The sequence below is a fragment of the Nelumbo lutea genome, chromosome 3 (genome assembly GCF_056320005.1).
Source record: "Nelumbo lutea isolate HS-2025 chromosome 3, American lotus-T2T, whole genome shotgun sequence".
Classification (NCBI taxonomy): Eukaryota; Viridiplantae; Streptophyta; class Magnoliopsida; order Proteales; family Nelumbonaceae; genus Nelumbo; species Nelumbo lutea.
Window position 1 is genome coordinate 57,898,276 of NC_142686.1, and position 17,201 is coordinate 57,915,476.

At 38.8% G+C, this 17,201-nt stretch overlaps 1 protein-coding gene across 2 annotated transcripts in view; it reads right to left on the bottom strand.

The window, feature by feature from the left end:
• The window catches only part of LOC148865149 (uncharacterized), a 95,090-nt gene that overhangs the window by 49,382 nt on the left and 28,507 nt on the right, over nt 1-17,201 (bottom strand). For both annotated transcript variants that reach the window (XM_088979907.1, XM_088979908.1), the window contains 3 exons: nt 15,328-15,395; nt 14,413-14,526; nt 4,292-4,515 (listed from right to left, as the gene is read on the bottom strand). In XM_088979907.1, the coding sequence (XP_088836033.1) occupies nt 4,292-4,515; nt 14,413-14,526; nt 15,328-15,395 (406 nt within the window). The remainder of the gene's footprint in view (nt 1-4,291; nt 4,516-14,412; nt 14,527-15,327; nt 15,396-17,201) is intronic.

Here is a 17,201-nt window from a genome sequence, read left to right on the forward strand (position 1 = left end):
CCCTACAATATCATACTCTGGATTTAGTCCAGCAAGGAATTCAAAAACCCTATTTGTTTCAACCAACTTCCTATAAGTTGTTGCATCCTTTTGGCTTTCCCATTCAATGGTCTCCAAGTGATCAATCTTATTCCACAGAGATTTTAAGGTAGAGAAGTAAATTGATACAGGTTTGTCCCCCTGTTTAAGGATATTCACTTCACTTTTCAGCTCATATTCCCTAGCAACATTAAGGGGCTGTGAGTAGGTTTCCTTCATATTTTCCCAAGTTTCCTAAACAATCTTCACCCACAAGGAATTTCTACTAACGTGTGGCTGCATAGAGTTGCAAAGCCAAGTCATCACTAGATAGTTTTCTCGAACCCTTTTTGCATAGGTTGAGTCTCCCTTTGCTGGTTCTCTAATGTCTCCGGCTACATATCCAAGTTTGCCCCTTACCCCAATGGCCATCATGGCCGATTGGGCCCATTCCAGGTAATTTGTGCTATCAAATTTAACAGTAGTGATCTGAAAAGTATTTTCTGAATTACTCCCAGACTCCATAGATCCTTCTCCAAAGGATTTTGGTTCCTTCCCACTTATTTCCATACTGATCACACCACAAAAACCTCAAAAGAACGCCCTTAACAGATATGAAACACAGCTTTAGCAGTAATCCAATACAAACTTCAAGACTGAATTACTCCCTTAACAATCCAGAACTGAAAAAGAGCAGAAGAAATAAATGGATTAGGTCAAAACACACAAAATTGGCCTGTTCCAGTAGAAACCCTAGAATCGGTCTAGAGAGAAAAGGAAAAGAACCAGCCGCTCCTTCCATAAGGGTTAAATCTCTTCCTACAAGCAGCTGATCTCAAAAAAGAACAATCTTTAACCCAAAAACCTATGGGCGCCAATGCCAATTGAACCGATCCAAAAACTCTGATTCTTCCTGGTTAATGCTGATCTCCAAGATTGCAAATCTTGGGCAGCAAGAATTCCTCCAATCAACCTCCAAGAATCAGGCAAAACTGACTGAAGAATCCAGCCCTAACGCATCCTCATGTGGCCGGCTGGAAGAAGCCTACATAACAATAGGCCCAGTAAGGCCCTAGCAAGCCCTAATCTTGCTTTGATACCAAGATGGCGTATGCTGATCTCAGTTGACCAGAAACCTGATAAAACTTCAGCAGAAAAACAAAGAAATAACAGAAGAAGAAGAAAGAAGGAGAAGAGAAGAGAAGAGAAGAAGAATGAGAAGAAGAAAAGGCGCAGAATAGAATCTTCTGCTGCCCAGAATTTGTATTTATAGACTCTTATTAAAACTAAGAACATAAAGACACCTATGCCCCTGCCGCCCTATTCACTCCTTAGTCAATAATGACAGAAATAACAATAGGCCCAGTAAGGCCCAGAAAACTAATAAACAGAAATAATAATAGGCCAAAACAATAACAATTAAAAAAAAACAACTTCTAATGGCAGAGACTTCACTAAAACTAGTCTATTTCTCCACACATGCATGCTCCCAAAATCTCTCATATGAGAGCAGAAGAACGATTTCTGAGATATCTCAAGTCATGTCCAAGAAAGGGACTATTATTCAAGAAACACAACAAAATGGTTATAGAAAGCTTTACAGATGTTGATTAGGCAGGGTTTATTGGGAATAGAAGATTTACAACAAGACATTGTACCTTTGTTGGTGGAAATCGGGTTACTTGGAGAAGCAAGAAGTAGACAATTGTGGCAAGATCCAGTGCAGAGGCAGAGTATAGGGCCATAGCCCTGTTAGACAGTTATGCCCTTAGCTCCAATCAGATTGATGTATCTTTTGACATTTATTGTAAATGAATAAAGTACATAATTGATTCATGTCATTGTGGTGTGTTTCTGTGTAATATCCTTAAATTGGACACTTATGAAACTCGTATTAGTTTAGAATCTTCACAGCCGTTGGATAGATCTGGGGAGATTTATCCTACCAAGGCTGACACTGACCAAGTTGGGGTGACTTGCTCAGCTGTCAGGGTGAGACCTGAGGTACATGCAGTGTGGGTTTTCTTGAAACCCTGAACCAAACCAAAATTTCAGTATTGCCCTAGACCTTGGAGATAGATGGGCAAAACTGGAATGCTACACCTGACCCCTAGACTCGATTATGGTACTGCACTAGGTGTTAGATCGGGCTACCTTTGATATGCCAATCAGTGAGATCCTTAGAAGGGGTCAAAACCTGGGTATGTTGGGACAATCCGAGAATTCATCTGAGTGGGTGATCATAGTAACAGGATCAGCCCCTTTGTCGGACAAAGTGAATGATCAGGGATGCACTCTCTCTGATGGAAACCTAAACTTCCATCAGTTGATTTCAACCATATATATATATATATATATATATATATATATATATATATATATATATATATATATATATATTATGGTTTCAAAATGTTTGAAAAAGGTTTTAATTCCCGGGATCCATGCGAGTAGAGAGTGCAACACTGTTCCTTGCAGCCGAGGGAGAGGTTCTCTCTTGTCGGGCAGTGTTTGATCATTATGGGCTGAGAGGTTAAGTGTAAGACCATTGAGGGTAATACCTGATGGGCTAATCTTGCATCTGCCCACAGTCCTTGAGTTTTTATAAGGTGGCTGGACCCAAGGACCATTTAGTGTAAATGTTGGGCCCATTAAGAGCCCATAGTGATGGACTCAGGGGTTCACTGTCTTCTACAGTGAATTCGGTCAGGCCTTGTAACAAAGGTTGGGCTGAACCCATGTGGTTGATGTGTAGATCAATGTTTGGGTCCCACGCCATACAAAGAGAGCCAACTGGGCAATAGGTTAAGAGGTTAAGTGAGCACATAAACTTAATGGGCCTAAAGCCCAATTTCGAACTGGGTTAATTAGATTAATTAAATAGGGGTGGATCTGGGTTTGGATCAGCAAATAAGGATAAGAGGATAAGTCTTATCCACTTAAAGAGTCCATATCCAAATAAAGATTTGAATCAGGAAACTCCTAATTTGATTAGGATTAAGCTAATCTTGAACTACAGATAAGATAAGGGATTATCCTTATCACTTAAAGAGTCTAGATCCAAATAAAGATTTGGATCAGGAAACTCCTAATCAGATTAGGAGGTTGTTGCTTTAAGGCTATAAATAAGAGAGCAGGGTGGACATGCAAAACATACCAGACAAGACACAGCAAACTGTAGAGCTCTTCCCTGTTCTTGCCACCCCTACCCAATTCGATCTCCACTTGTGGGAGTGATCAAGAATTGCTCTTGATATTGCTTCTTGGTAGAAGAAGCAATCTGAAGTCGGGCTCACCAGCCCTCTACTCCATTCTTGCTGAAAAATTCGGTTCTTGCTGAAGAACCGTCCTGCTGATCCTGCTTCACCACACACACTGTGTCAGGTATATCCCTTGGGCGTGAACACCTTCATTGGGAGTTACTGTTATTCCGTATCAGGTATATCCCTCTCCTCCCTTTTGGTTTCAAATCTGGTCCAGTTTGGTTCAAGATTGATGCTTGAAAATGCAGTTTTCTAAAATAGGGAATACGATTCACAGATGGGAGAGAGAAATTTTTTAAATTTCGCCCAACCTTCCTGTAGGGTCCAGTCATCCATATGATGGATCTCTCATCCCTTCAAGCCCATGGCCTAGCTGAACTTTTGTGGGTTCAGATTCTACTTAGGGAGTTGGAAATTCAAACTAATGGCCCCTTAAGACTCTACTGCTACAATTAGGCTGCCATCAACATTGCCAACAACCAAGCTCAATATGATAGAACCAAGCACACTGAAATTGACAAACATTTTGTTCAGGAAAGGATCATTCTAGAGATCTATGCATTCCTTATTTTTCCTACAGCAAAGTAGCTTGCTGATGTGTTTACAAAAGGAGCCCAAATCAAAATTTCATGAGCAAGTTAAGCATGATGGATATCTATGCTCAACTTGAGGGGGAGTGTTGTAAGTCTTAATGTTGTATGGGTTGGGTTGTTACTTACATCAGTTTTATCTTTCTGGGCCTAATGGGCCTAAGTTACTCATTCCTTAAATTTGTTTATGTTTAGCCCGCCTAATGAAGGGCAACCTTGTAGTTTCTCATGTTTCTAAGTTATATTTAAATTCCATCCTGAGCTGAACAGAACAAGACTGCCACCCCATTTTCTTATTCTCTTCTCTTGCTCAAAATACTTCACAATCTAATGAGAACAGTTCATCTTATAGAATTGTAACTCCAGAAGAATTGAAGAAGCAAAAGCAATGAGTCAATAAAAATGCTAGAAATGCACTACCTCAGAAATCAATGAATTAATGTTGTCAATAATTCCCAGTTTATCAGGTGGCATACTGACAAGAGTAGCTGGAGGAAGAAATTGCCTATTCTCAACAAGCAATCGGTTAGTGGAGGTTCTACTTAAGGGAAAAGATGCAGTGTCTAATAATTCATTCTTGAAGGTGCTTGGCATCATGTCTGCACTTCTACTCTCCCCAAGAAATGAACTAAGAAATTTAACACCTGAAAGAGAAAGCAATTACAGTAAGAAGGGAATTTCAAATAAATTACAAATGGAAAATAACAAATAATTCTTAATAAGAAATACGTTTGATACTGAAAGATACAAGAAGACAAGGATACATATACTGCCAAAAGAAGCGGATTATTTTTATTTTTTTTCTATTTTTTTATATCAAATCATTAAAAGGATAATGACCTAAGGGATAGAAATGAAAATTAGAAATCTCTTTAAAATTGAAAATAAGCTTCCCCTCTTCTTGATTGGGAAACAACATGCTTTGACTAAATTGCTCCCCACCCAAAAGAACTAAAAAAAAAGGATGTTATTTTATTAAACAAAATGAATGTAAATGAACTTCATGCTCAGAGACATCCCACACTTTTTAGATAAGATAAATAGTAGTTAGTCAGCAATTAAAAGAAAAACAAAAAAGTAGAGAACAATTAAACTCAAGTGCAATGTTTACAAACAAGGTCAACTGGAAAAGTACAATAGGCAGCGGAAATCAAACATATAAGGCAGAGATCAAGGAAAATCACAAGGGAATATTCATTCAACTGACAGAATATTTTGCAGCTAAAAAAAAAAAACTTTTCTCTTTTTTCTCAGTTGTGGGATATTCTCACTAGTGTTAAGAAAGATCTCTGATCAATTTTGTTTGGAAAACTGCTCTTTTTGCTCAGTTTTTGAACTTGGATTCACTAATGTTATTGATCTAAATTGTGGACTGTTTACTAAGATGGCTTACAAGGTTGATGTTATACCTATGAAATTCGACCGAACTAGCTACAGCATATGGAAGTTTCACTTTGATTTCGTTGTTGAGGGAAAAGGTCTAGAAGGTTATACCTATGAAACTGAAGCAAAGGCTTTAAAGCAATTGAAGCTTGGCAATGGGAAGCTAGTCTCTTGGGTTCTAAGTTCTATACAGACCCACATTGCTGTATCGATGAGGAGAATGCAAACTGCTTATGATATGTATGCTTATCTGATGATGAACAGGTAAGTTCCAATGGGAAGCTTATTACCAGTCCAACATGTCTTAGACAGTACCAAATTGAACTTGAGTGTGCCAAGCACCTTCAGAAACATTTCGAGAAACAGAAGGTGAATCAGTTTCTCATGAGACTAAGACCACACTATCAGATACTCAGGTCTAATATCCTGAGCAGACTTAGACTAGAACATTTAGAAGGGTTTTGATCTCTCTCTTGGATTGCCTGGTTGCTACAGTTTCCTTTTATGGACAAGTGAGAAATTTCTTGGATTTGGAGTGGCCTGATTAATTGTTGGATTAGGAGTGGCTTATCTTTTCTGCCTTTGAAACTTTTCCAGAGATTGTTTTAGTCAGCTGAAAGGTGCTTACTTTCTTCTCTTCTTTTCAGGGACCATTGCTACTTCTTAAGGGGACTGTTACTTGTCCTTTGGAGTTTTACACTGCTGCTTTGTTGATTAATGGCTTCAGAAAGAATAGATGTCCTTTCCATCAAGTTTAATGGATCTAATTATGTTTTATGGATGTTTCACTTTAAATTCCATGTTGAAGGAAAGGAACTTTGAAGTTATTTGGATGGCACAACTACTAAACATGATGATTTAGATGCCAAGGCCCTAAAGCAATGGAAATTTGATAATGCAAAGTAGGGGTGGATTCAAGCCGAGCCGAGCTGAATATCTAATTATTCCAAGTTAGTTGATCTTGTCAACTAATCGCACGAATCCCACTAATCAACATAAGAATGTAGTAGATCTTGTCAAGATGGCTAATCCCACTAATTCCAAGTTAGTTGACATTTCCTTGGAGATTAATTTGAAAGTTAATAAAGATGATGGTCTTCTTCTCGAAGATCCTACTCTCTATCGCTAATTAGTGGGTAGTTTAATTTACCTTACTATGACTCAACCAAATATATCACATGTAGTCCAAATTGTAAGCCAGTTTGTGTTGTCTCCACGACAACCACATATGTCTGTTATTTTCTAAATTATCAAATATGTGTAGGGGACCTTACCTCATGGTCTATTCTTCTCATCATCATCTTCTCTCAATCTTATTGGCTATGCTAATGCTGATTGGGCTGGTTGCCTAAACACTCGGAGATCTACTACGGGTTGGTTTGTTTTCTTGGGTGACTCTCTTATCTCCTAGAAATGCAAAGAGTGGTATACAATATCTACACCTAGCTATGCTAATGCTGATTGGGCGGGTTGCCTAAACACTCGGAGATCTACTATGGGTTGGTTTGTTTTCTTGGGTGACTTTCTTATCTACTAGAAATGCAAAGAGTGGTATACAATATCTACACCATCTACTGAAGTTGAGTATAGGGCCATGTCCTCTATGTGTAGTGAGATTATCAGGGTAAGGGCTCTTCTACATGATCTTCTACATGAGTCTCCACCCTCAGTTCCCTCTTTACAAATAATCTCAGTGCCATCAAGATTGCCTTCAATCTTGTTTTTCATGAGCGCACAAAGCACATCGAAGTTGATTGCTAAATTATTCAAGACCTCTTCCTTGCAGGCATTATCTCTCTGCCACTGTGTCCTTTGGATTCCAACTTTCCTACTTTTTGGCAAAAGCTATAACTTTTATTTTTTATGCTTTCTTGTAGATTAGATTGTTTCTTATTCTTTTGTGCATTATTTGCATATTGAGGACAGAATGGTCCTTTCACCATTAGAATATAAATATTCTTTCCTAGGTGTCACCTATCACTTTTTGAAACACCCAACATTTGTTTGTCTTCTTCTTTTCTTAGTCCCATGATTTGATTCTAACAGAATCAAGTGAGTGCACAAGTTTAAAGTGAAGAAAGCTCAAGGGTTTCAATGCAACAGTATGGAGCTGCCTACGGTAGCCCAGGCCTAGGCCACAAGCTCTAGGCCTAAGGATAAAGTACTAAATAAGGAAGGGGAGATCGTGGACTTTGTTCCAACTAGGAGATGGAGGAGAATTCTGAAGATCGGGCCAAAACATATGTTATAGAAGAGGTGTGGACAAGAAGGGGAGATGCTTTGAAGATTGTTGAGAAGAGGGTTGCTGATCCTTGAAGGAAGAGGAGTTTCCTGGTTCCGTGGTTTCTTGGAAGGAGCTAAGAGGACAGTACGAACAAGAGAATGGAAGTGCATCATGATGAAAGATGGTTGAAGTTCCAATGCTGAAAGAAAGGAGAACAGGAAGGGAGATATGTTAGAATCTATGAAAGTTATGGAAAGGGTATGAAGCAGTTCACATGCTTCCCTGAACAAAGAGAAGCTGTAGGGTGGGATGTGATAACACAAGCACTGCAAGAGTACCTGGAGATAGTGTATGAAAAGAATAAGCCTCTACTAAGACAAGAAGAAAATAAACAAAGCTCTAAAGATTGGATGAAGGATATGGAATGGAAGGAGACAGAAACGAAGCTTACCAGTAAATAGGGGATACTCAATTTGATGCAAGAGTGAGCTCATTGAGATTATGGATGAAGAAATCCAAAGAATATTGGGAAATATACTAGTAATCTCGTTAAACAAGTTATAGACTGGAAGAGACTGGGAGAAGAGGTTCAGCAAGTTTAGAAGAGCCCAAAAGAGTTGTAGATAGTCCCATTCGATGGACAGAAGACTCTAGTTTCCAATCTCTACGCTGGGTCAGAGTTTTCAACTATTTCAGCAGAAACAAAGGAAGGGCTGGCGTTGGAAGGTGGTCCCCAAGCTGCAACGAGAAAAGTGTAGCTGCAACTACCTATATTGGAATGAAAATTATAAGGCTGCCTTTTCATTTATGGTCAGATTAGATATTCAATAGAATTGCCAAATGATTCAGAGCTGCGAGCAGTACCGATTAGGGTAAATGGTGCAAAGCCGGATTTAATTCCAAGAGCTACAAAGACTTTTTCAGATGGCTTGCTGTTCAAGGCTTGGACTGCTACCTCTGTGGAAGCAAGATGGTGGAACGATGGGCGAACTGGAGAAGATAATGCTGACGTGGCAAAGAGGATTCGAGTCAACCTCGAGGAAGGGAAGCGACAAAGGGAGAAGAAGAGTTTCACAAAAAAGGAAACTGGGTTTTTGAATTAAATTTTAAAGAAACCAACAGCTCTCTCCAAATCGTATGCTCAAGCGGTGAGGGAGCGAAAAGTTGTACGCAATGGCAATATCCACATTTAATGGCAAGTCAGAAGTTAGGGACAGGTGGAAGAGTCGAAGGAGATGAAGTAGATGGGCCGAACCAGTCAAGACAGGCCAGTAAGGCCCAGCCCAACAGAGGAGAGCTCGGCTAAACAAAGGCCCAAAAGAAAGGTCATGTGATCACTTAAGTGTTATGAAATTATAGGCTGTAAATATGTAGTATTAGCTCAATTAGGAATAGCTTGATTATAGGAATTATTCTTTCTTTGATTTTCTTCCTATTTTAGTATCTACAAGGTTGTATGATTTTCTTCCTTTTTTGTATTTGCAAGGCTGTATGATTTTCTTCCTTTTTTGTATCTGCAAGGCTATATGATTTTCTTCCTTTTTAGTATCTACAAGGTTGTATATATATGTACTATTTTCTCAATTGAAAGACATCAATTTCTTCCAATTCTTGTTCTATCACATGGTATCAGAGCTGGAGACACCAATTCCAGTCCGAAACTAATTTCTGGTTTTCTTCCCTCTACTACCCAAGTGAGCAGCTTTGAATTCTTTACGTTGCCCAAGTGAGCAGCAGCTGCGATCTCTAGGTCACCCATTCCGAGTGACATCTGCATCTCACCACCCCTACCAGTGGAAGCGGAATCCCAGATCGGCCTACCCACCTTCACCGGTCTCTTTTCTGATGATTGCCTCAGCCTCGGTGTTACTCCTGTGGTGTTTGTTTGCCCATCAGGAAAGTCTTTATTCTCTGTTCTTTTTTTATACAGTTGATATTCCGGTGCTGCTAGTTGTGGTTTCTTGCTGTTTGGGTGTTACATCTGTTGCCGATTCAGTTTAAGTGTGTTTTATTGGCTTTTCTGATTGTTAAAATTTTATTTTCCTGTGTTTATGATGGCGGTTGAACAAAAGAACATGGCTATGCCTAGTGTTATCCCCATTCTGTCTAAAATCACTGAACAAAAACTAAACGGAACTAATTATTTAGACTGGAGTAAGACTGTTTGTTTGTATTTACGGAGTATCTCTATGGACAACCATCTGACTAAGGACCCTCCTACTGATGAGACCCGCACTAAATGGCTAAGGATCGACGCTTAATTGTTTTTGCAAATCCAAAATTCTATTGAGAATGAGTGCGTCAGTCATGTCTCTCATTGTGAGTTTGTAAAAGAACTAATGGAATATTTGGCTTTTCTGTTCTCTGGTAAAGAAAATATTTCCCGTATTTTTTATGTTTGCAAGACATTTTATCGGGCTGAACAATAGGATCAGTCTCTTCAAACCTATTTCATGAATTTCAAACGCATTTATGAGGAATTGAACACCTTGTTACCTTTCAGTACTGATATCAAAGCTCAGCAGACTCAATGTGAACAGATGGCTATTACGAGTTTTCTAGCTAGCCTTAATCCTCAATTTGATGGTGCTAAGTCACAGATTCTATCTATTCCTGAGATTACCTCTTTAAAAGAGGTCTTTACTAGGGTCCTTCGTACAAATACTGGTTCCCATACCTCACTTGTACAACAACCCAATGCACTTGTCAGTCAGAATAGTGGATCAACTGGCCGGTCTCGTTCTCAAAATAGTAGCAGAGGTGGCAGTAATAGTGGCCGGAATGCTGGAACTCAGGCCACAGAGGGAGTAGTTTGCTACTATTGTCATGAACCAATACACACCAAAAGGACTTTCCAGAAATTGCTAAAGAAAAACCAGAAGTCTTCTAGGTCTCAGTCAGCTCATGTTGTAACTACGAGTGATGCTCCTCGTCTATCGTCAAATCAGACCATTACAATTTCTGCAGATGAGTATGTGAAATTTACCCAGTATCAAGAGGCATTAAAGAACTCCTCTCAGTCGATCACTGTCCTTGCTGAGTCAGGTAAAACCAATACATGTCTTCTTTCTTCTTTCTCTCAGTGGGTCATTGATTCTGGTGCAACAGATCATATATGACAAGTAATCCTAGTCTCTTTTCCACTTTCCAATCACACACTTTTCCTTCTTCGGTCACCTTAGCAGATGGTTCTATTTCTTCTGTCCTTGGTTCTGGCACTATCAATCCCACACCAACACTTTCTTTGTCATCTGTATTGAATTTACCAAAATTTTCTTTTAATTTGGTATCTGTTAGCAAACTCACTCATACTCTTAACTGCTTCATCTCATTCTTTCCTAATCATTGTCTGTTTCAGGATCTTATGACGAAGAGGATTATTGGTAAAGGACGAGAATCAGGAGGTCTGTACATTTTGGATACCCAAGAACCTCAGACCGTTGCCTGTTCTAGTACTTTATCTCCTTTTGAAGCTCATTGTCAGTTGGGGCATCCATCTTTACCTTTGTTAAAGAAGTTATCTCTTCAGTTTCATGATGTATCTTCTTTAGATTGTGAGTCTTGTCAGTTTGCAAAACGCCATCGTCTATCGTCTGTTTCTCGAGTTAATAAAAGGGCTAGTCATGCTTTTGAGTTAGTACATTCAGATGTTTGGGGACCTTGTCCTATTATGTCTAAAACTGGATTTCGATATTTTGTTACCTTTGTGGATGATTTTTCTCGTATGACTTGGCTTTATTTAATGAAATCTCGTTCTGAGTTGCTTTCACATTTTAAAACCTTTTGTGCTGAAATAAAAACCCAGTTTGATGTGTCTGTACAAACATTACGAAGTGATAATGCCAAAGAATATTTCTCTGATTCCTTCCAGACTTACATGGCTCAAAATGGAATTCTCCATCAATCATCTTGTATTGATACTACGTCTCAAAATGGAGTGGCTGAGAGAAAAAATAGACATCTTCTTGAAACTGCTAGGGCTCTTTTATTTCAAACACATGTTCCTAAACAGTTTTGGGCTGATGTTGTTTCTACAACATGTTTTTTGATTAATCGCATGCCTTCCACTGTTCTAAATGATCAGATCCCTTATAAGATTCTATTTCCTAATAAATCCGTGTTTCCTGTTGAACCTCATATCTTTGGATGTTCTTGTTTTGTTCATGATGTTCGTTTGCAGATTTCCAAATTGGACCCCAAGTCATTAAAATGTGTCTTCCTAGGATACTCTCATCTCCAAAAAGGGTATAGGTGTTTTTCTCCTCTCTTGAACAGGTATCTTGTGTCAGTTGATGTTACATTCCATGAACATCTTCCTTTCTTTACTGCTCCGTCTACACCTGTGTGTCCACAAGAGGATGATGATCTACTAGTGTATCATATCACCGGTCCAGATGCTAGTGTTGTTCCAATACTCCCACCACCACCTTCTCAACCAAAACTACCTATTACTCAAGTCTATTCTCGACGACCTAATCCTCCTATGACAAGTCTGGCATCGGTCTCTTCTTCGTCATCGGATCCAATGCCCAGTGATATTGATCTACCTATTGCTCTTCGAAAAGGTAAACGTCAGTGTACTTATCCAATTTCCTCTTATGTTACCTATGATCGTTTGTCCTCTACTTCTTGTTCATTTGTTGCCTCTCTTGATTCTGTAGGGATTCCCAAAACTGTTCACCAAGCTTTATCCCATCCTGGGTGGCGTGATGCCATGCTTGAGGAAATGAATGCCTTGTTTGAGAATGGTACTTGCAATCTGGCTGATTTACCTGCTGGTAAAAAAGCGGTTGGATGCAAATGGGTCTTTGCAGTCAAATTTAATTCTGATGGATCTGTGACTCGCCTGGTGGCCAAAGGCTATGCACAGACATATGGAGTGGACTATTTTGATACTTTCTCCCCTGTGGAAAAATTGACTTCAGTTCGATTGTTTATTTCTCTAGCAGCTACATATGATTGGCCACTTTACCAGCTTGATATTAAAAATGCTTTCCTGCATGGAGTTCTTCAGGAGGAGCTTTATATGGAGCAACCACCTGGGTTTGTTGCTTAGGGGGAGTCTGGGAAAGTTTGTCGTCTTCGAAAATCGTTGTATGGACTAAAATAGAGTCCTCGAGCTTGGTTTGGAAAATTCAGTCAGGCAGTAGAGAGGTTTGGGATGAGGAAGTGCAAATATGACCATACTGCTTTCTATAAGCAGTCCACATTTGGCATCATTCTACTTGTTGTATATATAGACGATATTGTTATCACTAAGAATGACACGAAGGGAATCTCATCCTTGAAATCCTTCTTGCAGAGCCAGTTCAAAACTAAAGATTTGGGGCACCTAAAATACTTCTTGGGGATTGAGGTGGCAAGGAGTAAAAGAGGCATTTTCCTATCTCAGAGGAAGTATGTTTTGGACCTGTTAACAGAAACTGGGAAACTGGGAGTCAAACCATGCAGTACTCCAATGCTTCCTAACCAGCAATTCACAAAGGATGGAGATGCTTTTGATGATCCTGAACGATATAGAAGATTAGTTGGAAAGTTGAACTATCTCACAGTGACTCATCCTGACATTGCTTACTCAATTAGTATTGTAAGTCATATGTCCTCTCCTACAGTGCATCATTGGGCAGCCTTAGAACAAATCTTGTGTTACTTGAAAGGAGCTCTTGGACGAGGGATACTGTATCGAAATCATGGTCACAATAATATTGAGTGTTTTTCTGATGCGGACTGGGCAAGTTCCAAGATTGATCGAAGGTCCACTAGTGGCTATTGTGTTTTTGTTGGTGGTAATCTGGTTTCATGGAAGAGTAAGAAGAAAAATGTGGTGTCACGATCTAATGCAGAATCTGAGTATAGAGCAATGGCACAAGCTTTGTGTGAGGTTATGTGGATTTCTCAACTCTTAACTGAGGTCGGTCTTAAAGTCTCAATTCCAGCGAAGCTATGGTGCGATAATCAAGCTACGATTCATATTGCTTCGAATCCAATTTTTCATGAACGAACTAAACATATTGAGATAGACTGTCATTTCGGTCGGTCTTAAACTCTGGTTTCATGGAAGAGTAAGAAGAAAAATGTGGTGTCACGATCTAGTGCAGAATCTGAGTATAGAGCAATGGCACAAGCTTCGTGTGAGGTTATGTGGATTTCTCAACTCTTAACTGAGGTCGGTCTTAAAGTCTCAATTCCAGCGAAGCTATGGTGCGATAATCAAGCTACGATTCATATTGCTTCGAATCCAGTTTTTCATGAACGAACTAAACATATTGAGATAGACTGTCATTTCGTTCGTGAGAAAATTCAACAAAACTTGATCTCTACAGCATATGTGAAGACTGGAGAACAGTTAGGAGATATCTTTACAAAAGCTCTTAATGGAGCTCGGATTTCTTATATTTGTAACAAGTTGGGCATGATTGACATCTATGCTCCATCTTGAGGGGGAGTGTTACGAAATTATAGACTGTAAATATGTAGTATTAGCCCAATTAGGAATAGCTTGATTATAGGAATTATTCTTTCTTTGATTTGCTTCCTATTTTAGTATCTACAAGGCTGTATGATTTTCTTCCTTTTTTGTATCTGCAAGGCTGTATGATTTTCTTCCTTTTTAGTATCTACAAGGCTGTATATATATGTACTATTTTCTCAATTGAAAGACATCAATTTCTTCCAATTCTTGTTCTATCACACTTAGCATGCTTTATAATACCATCACCTCAAGGGACATTGAGTTTGCTTCATGTAGTAACCCTAAAATATCAATTCAGCCAAGTAATAATGTTGGGCAAATCAACAAAACGTTTTTAACCACATACAGGCCAAGGTTTGAAAGTTAACTGATCAAATACCTTTTTTTTTTTTTGCGAAAGACAATTTTATGCTGAAATGAACTAAAACGATAAAGAATTCATAGAGAAAACTAATAACATACCTAAATCCTCTGTAGAGGTTGATACATCTTTCTTAACAGAAGGTACCTTGCTGATATCAATAAATTTTCCACTTCCAGTTGCTTTACGTAGCTTAGACTGCAATAGTTTTTTCTCTGTGTATTGCAAGTAAAAAAGAAAAGCAAATAACAGTAAACCAAGCATGCTCTCTAGTCTATACTATATAGTAACTAAATGTACTGCATGTAGATGCTCTGCCTACTGACACACTTCCAATTATTTCATGGACACTTTAACAAACACAAAAATAATATAAGCACCTCTTTATTTTAATAAGAATATATCAGACCTTCAGAAGCTTCCCATATTTTTAACACTAGAAAGCAGTTTGACAATGATTGAAGAAATCATTTTAATACACAAGGCAATATTTTTCAAAATAAATGGACATCCAGAATGGTTGCTAAATATTCAGGACCTATATGATTTGGAGACTGACTGAAGGCTAAACTGATGGCTTTATTGCAAGGCTTAAGATTTTCTAAGCAATCTAGCTTCAAGCACTCAGAAGCAGGAGACTCAAAACTGGTTGTCTCCTGGACCACAAGTAGGCACAATGTGCCTTGGATTTATAGGCATGCCCTTGGGGAAATAGAAAGCTTGTCAAAGGATTTGAATACTACTTTTAATTTGGTAAGGACTGCAAATGGGATGTGGCTCGTATATTAGCAAAACAGGGGGTTTATAATTGGCAGTAGTTGTTTTGGGCATTACTGTAACTCTTCTGTTTTGGGGCATTGAACTAATGTCTACTGTATCTCTGGGTAGCTGGATACCCAATCTGCTGTAATTACTTGTTTTCACAATTTAATACAATTAATAAGATTTCCTTACTGATCAAAAAAATAAATAAATGGACATGCATGGCAGTGACCAATCGCTACATTAATTCTTACCTTCTTCCAGGGCATCAATTGTAGACTGCAGTTCCTCACGCTCTTTGTCAAGACTAGACACTTTCTTTCTGTAGAGTATCAGAAACAAGGATTCTTGTAAAAATTCTAGCATCATGCAGTATTGCAGCTTCAACCATTCCAAAGAAAAGATGATGATACATTTTAAAAAATTGAAACACAAATACTAGAAGGGCCAAGATCCAGGGCCATCGGGGGTTGGTGGTGTTTTCAGATTGGAGGCAGGTTCAGTAATAGCTCTTTTCCCAGGACCAATTGAATTTGGGGATTCACTGAGAGCAGAAATTCTGGCTTTGTTGGAGGGGATGAAAAGGGCTAAGGAACTAAATATAAACAGGTTGATTATTGAAGGAGATTCACAAGTGGTAATTGACTGGATAAAGAGGACAAATGATGTGTTATGGACATACATTAATGAATGAAGGCAATTCAAGTGGTTAACTCAAGGAATGGAAGTGCATATCCAGTGGGTTAAAAGATGTGCCAATTCATTTGTAGATGCACTGGCTAAATAGGGGGTGGGAAAAAGTCATTTGTTTTGGGCTACACTGTAATTTTCCTTTTGGGGAAGAGTTAAGAGAGTTTACCTCCTCCCACCTTTGCATTTAAATATTTTCTCTTAATTAATGAAAGTTTTCTGTCACTGATAAAAAAAATACTAGAAGGACCACAAGGAAAAGAAAAAAATAAAATAAGACATATGACAGCAGGAAAGACAACCAAATCTAATGCTTGAAACATCGTGAGCACAATTTTGCAAGAGGTGAAATAGGGGTGGCAACAGGGAGCCCAGCCTGAGTTATGGCTCAGGTTTTTTGTACCAAGGTCAGACATGGGCCAAGCCAGCTACAGGCCAGGTCACGCCTGAGCCAGGATGGGCCAGATACATGAAGGTCCCAGTAAGGCCTCCACCCTGATTGCATATATGCTATGAAGCAACTAATATTTGTGTTGTCACACATGGATACCATGACTTCATGTATGGCCTGGTCGAATGTGTTTACCATTTTCAATGGAGATTGGAGTGGCTAATGTTCAAATCTCTAAAACAGCCCTTTTATATACTTGAGAAAAGTATAAAAACATATAAAATTACATGAAAGTTTTATAATGATAATATCAAATGTAGAGAACCGGTACAATAGATTTGTGTGGTCCCTCCTTATGTTTATGTTCTTTGTTTGTTTGCTGTTATTGTTTCTTTTTCTTATATAGGTGGCAGAGGTATAAGTGTCATTTTATTGATGCTTTATTTGCGAACATATAAATAGAAATAATGCCGGTGGCAGGACCACAACTAACTGCACCCCTTTTCTCATTCTCTCTTTTCTCTCTTCTTCTCTTCTCTTCTCTTCTGTTCTCTTATTTTATTATTTTTTTTCTTGCTGAATTCACATCAGAACATAGTTTGATTACAAACCCTATCAGACAAGCTGGTATGAGAGCAGGCCTAGGGTTGATTAGGGTTCTCTTGTGGACTTCATGCAGCCGGCTGCATGAGAATTTCCTAGGGCTGGAGCTTCAGCATATGTTATCTGATTCTTGGATGTTATTGGAGAGTTCGATTACTTCCCAAGGTGTTGTGTGACCTTTGAGATTGCCTAGTGAGAAGGAAGAACCAGAGAAACCAGGTAAGTTCAAGGTTTAGGGTTTAAACCTGAGATTGGAACCAACACTCAGAGATTTTGTGTTGATTTTATCATTCTTATTGAGATCAACAGTCAGTAGGTGTTTGGATCCTTCTGGAAGGAGCAGTGATAGAATTGTTTTTCTACAGGATTGGTTCTAGGGTTTCCCCCTAATTCTTCAATCAGTTTTTTGATTTCCGGCCCATTACTTCGGCTGTTAATCACCAT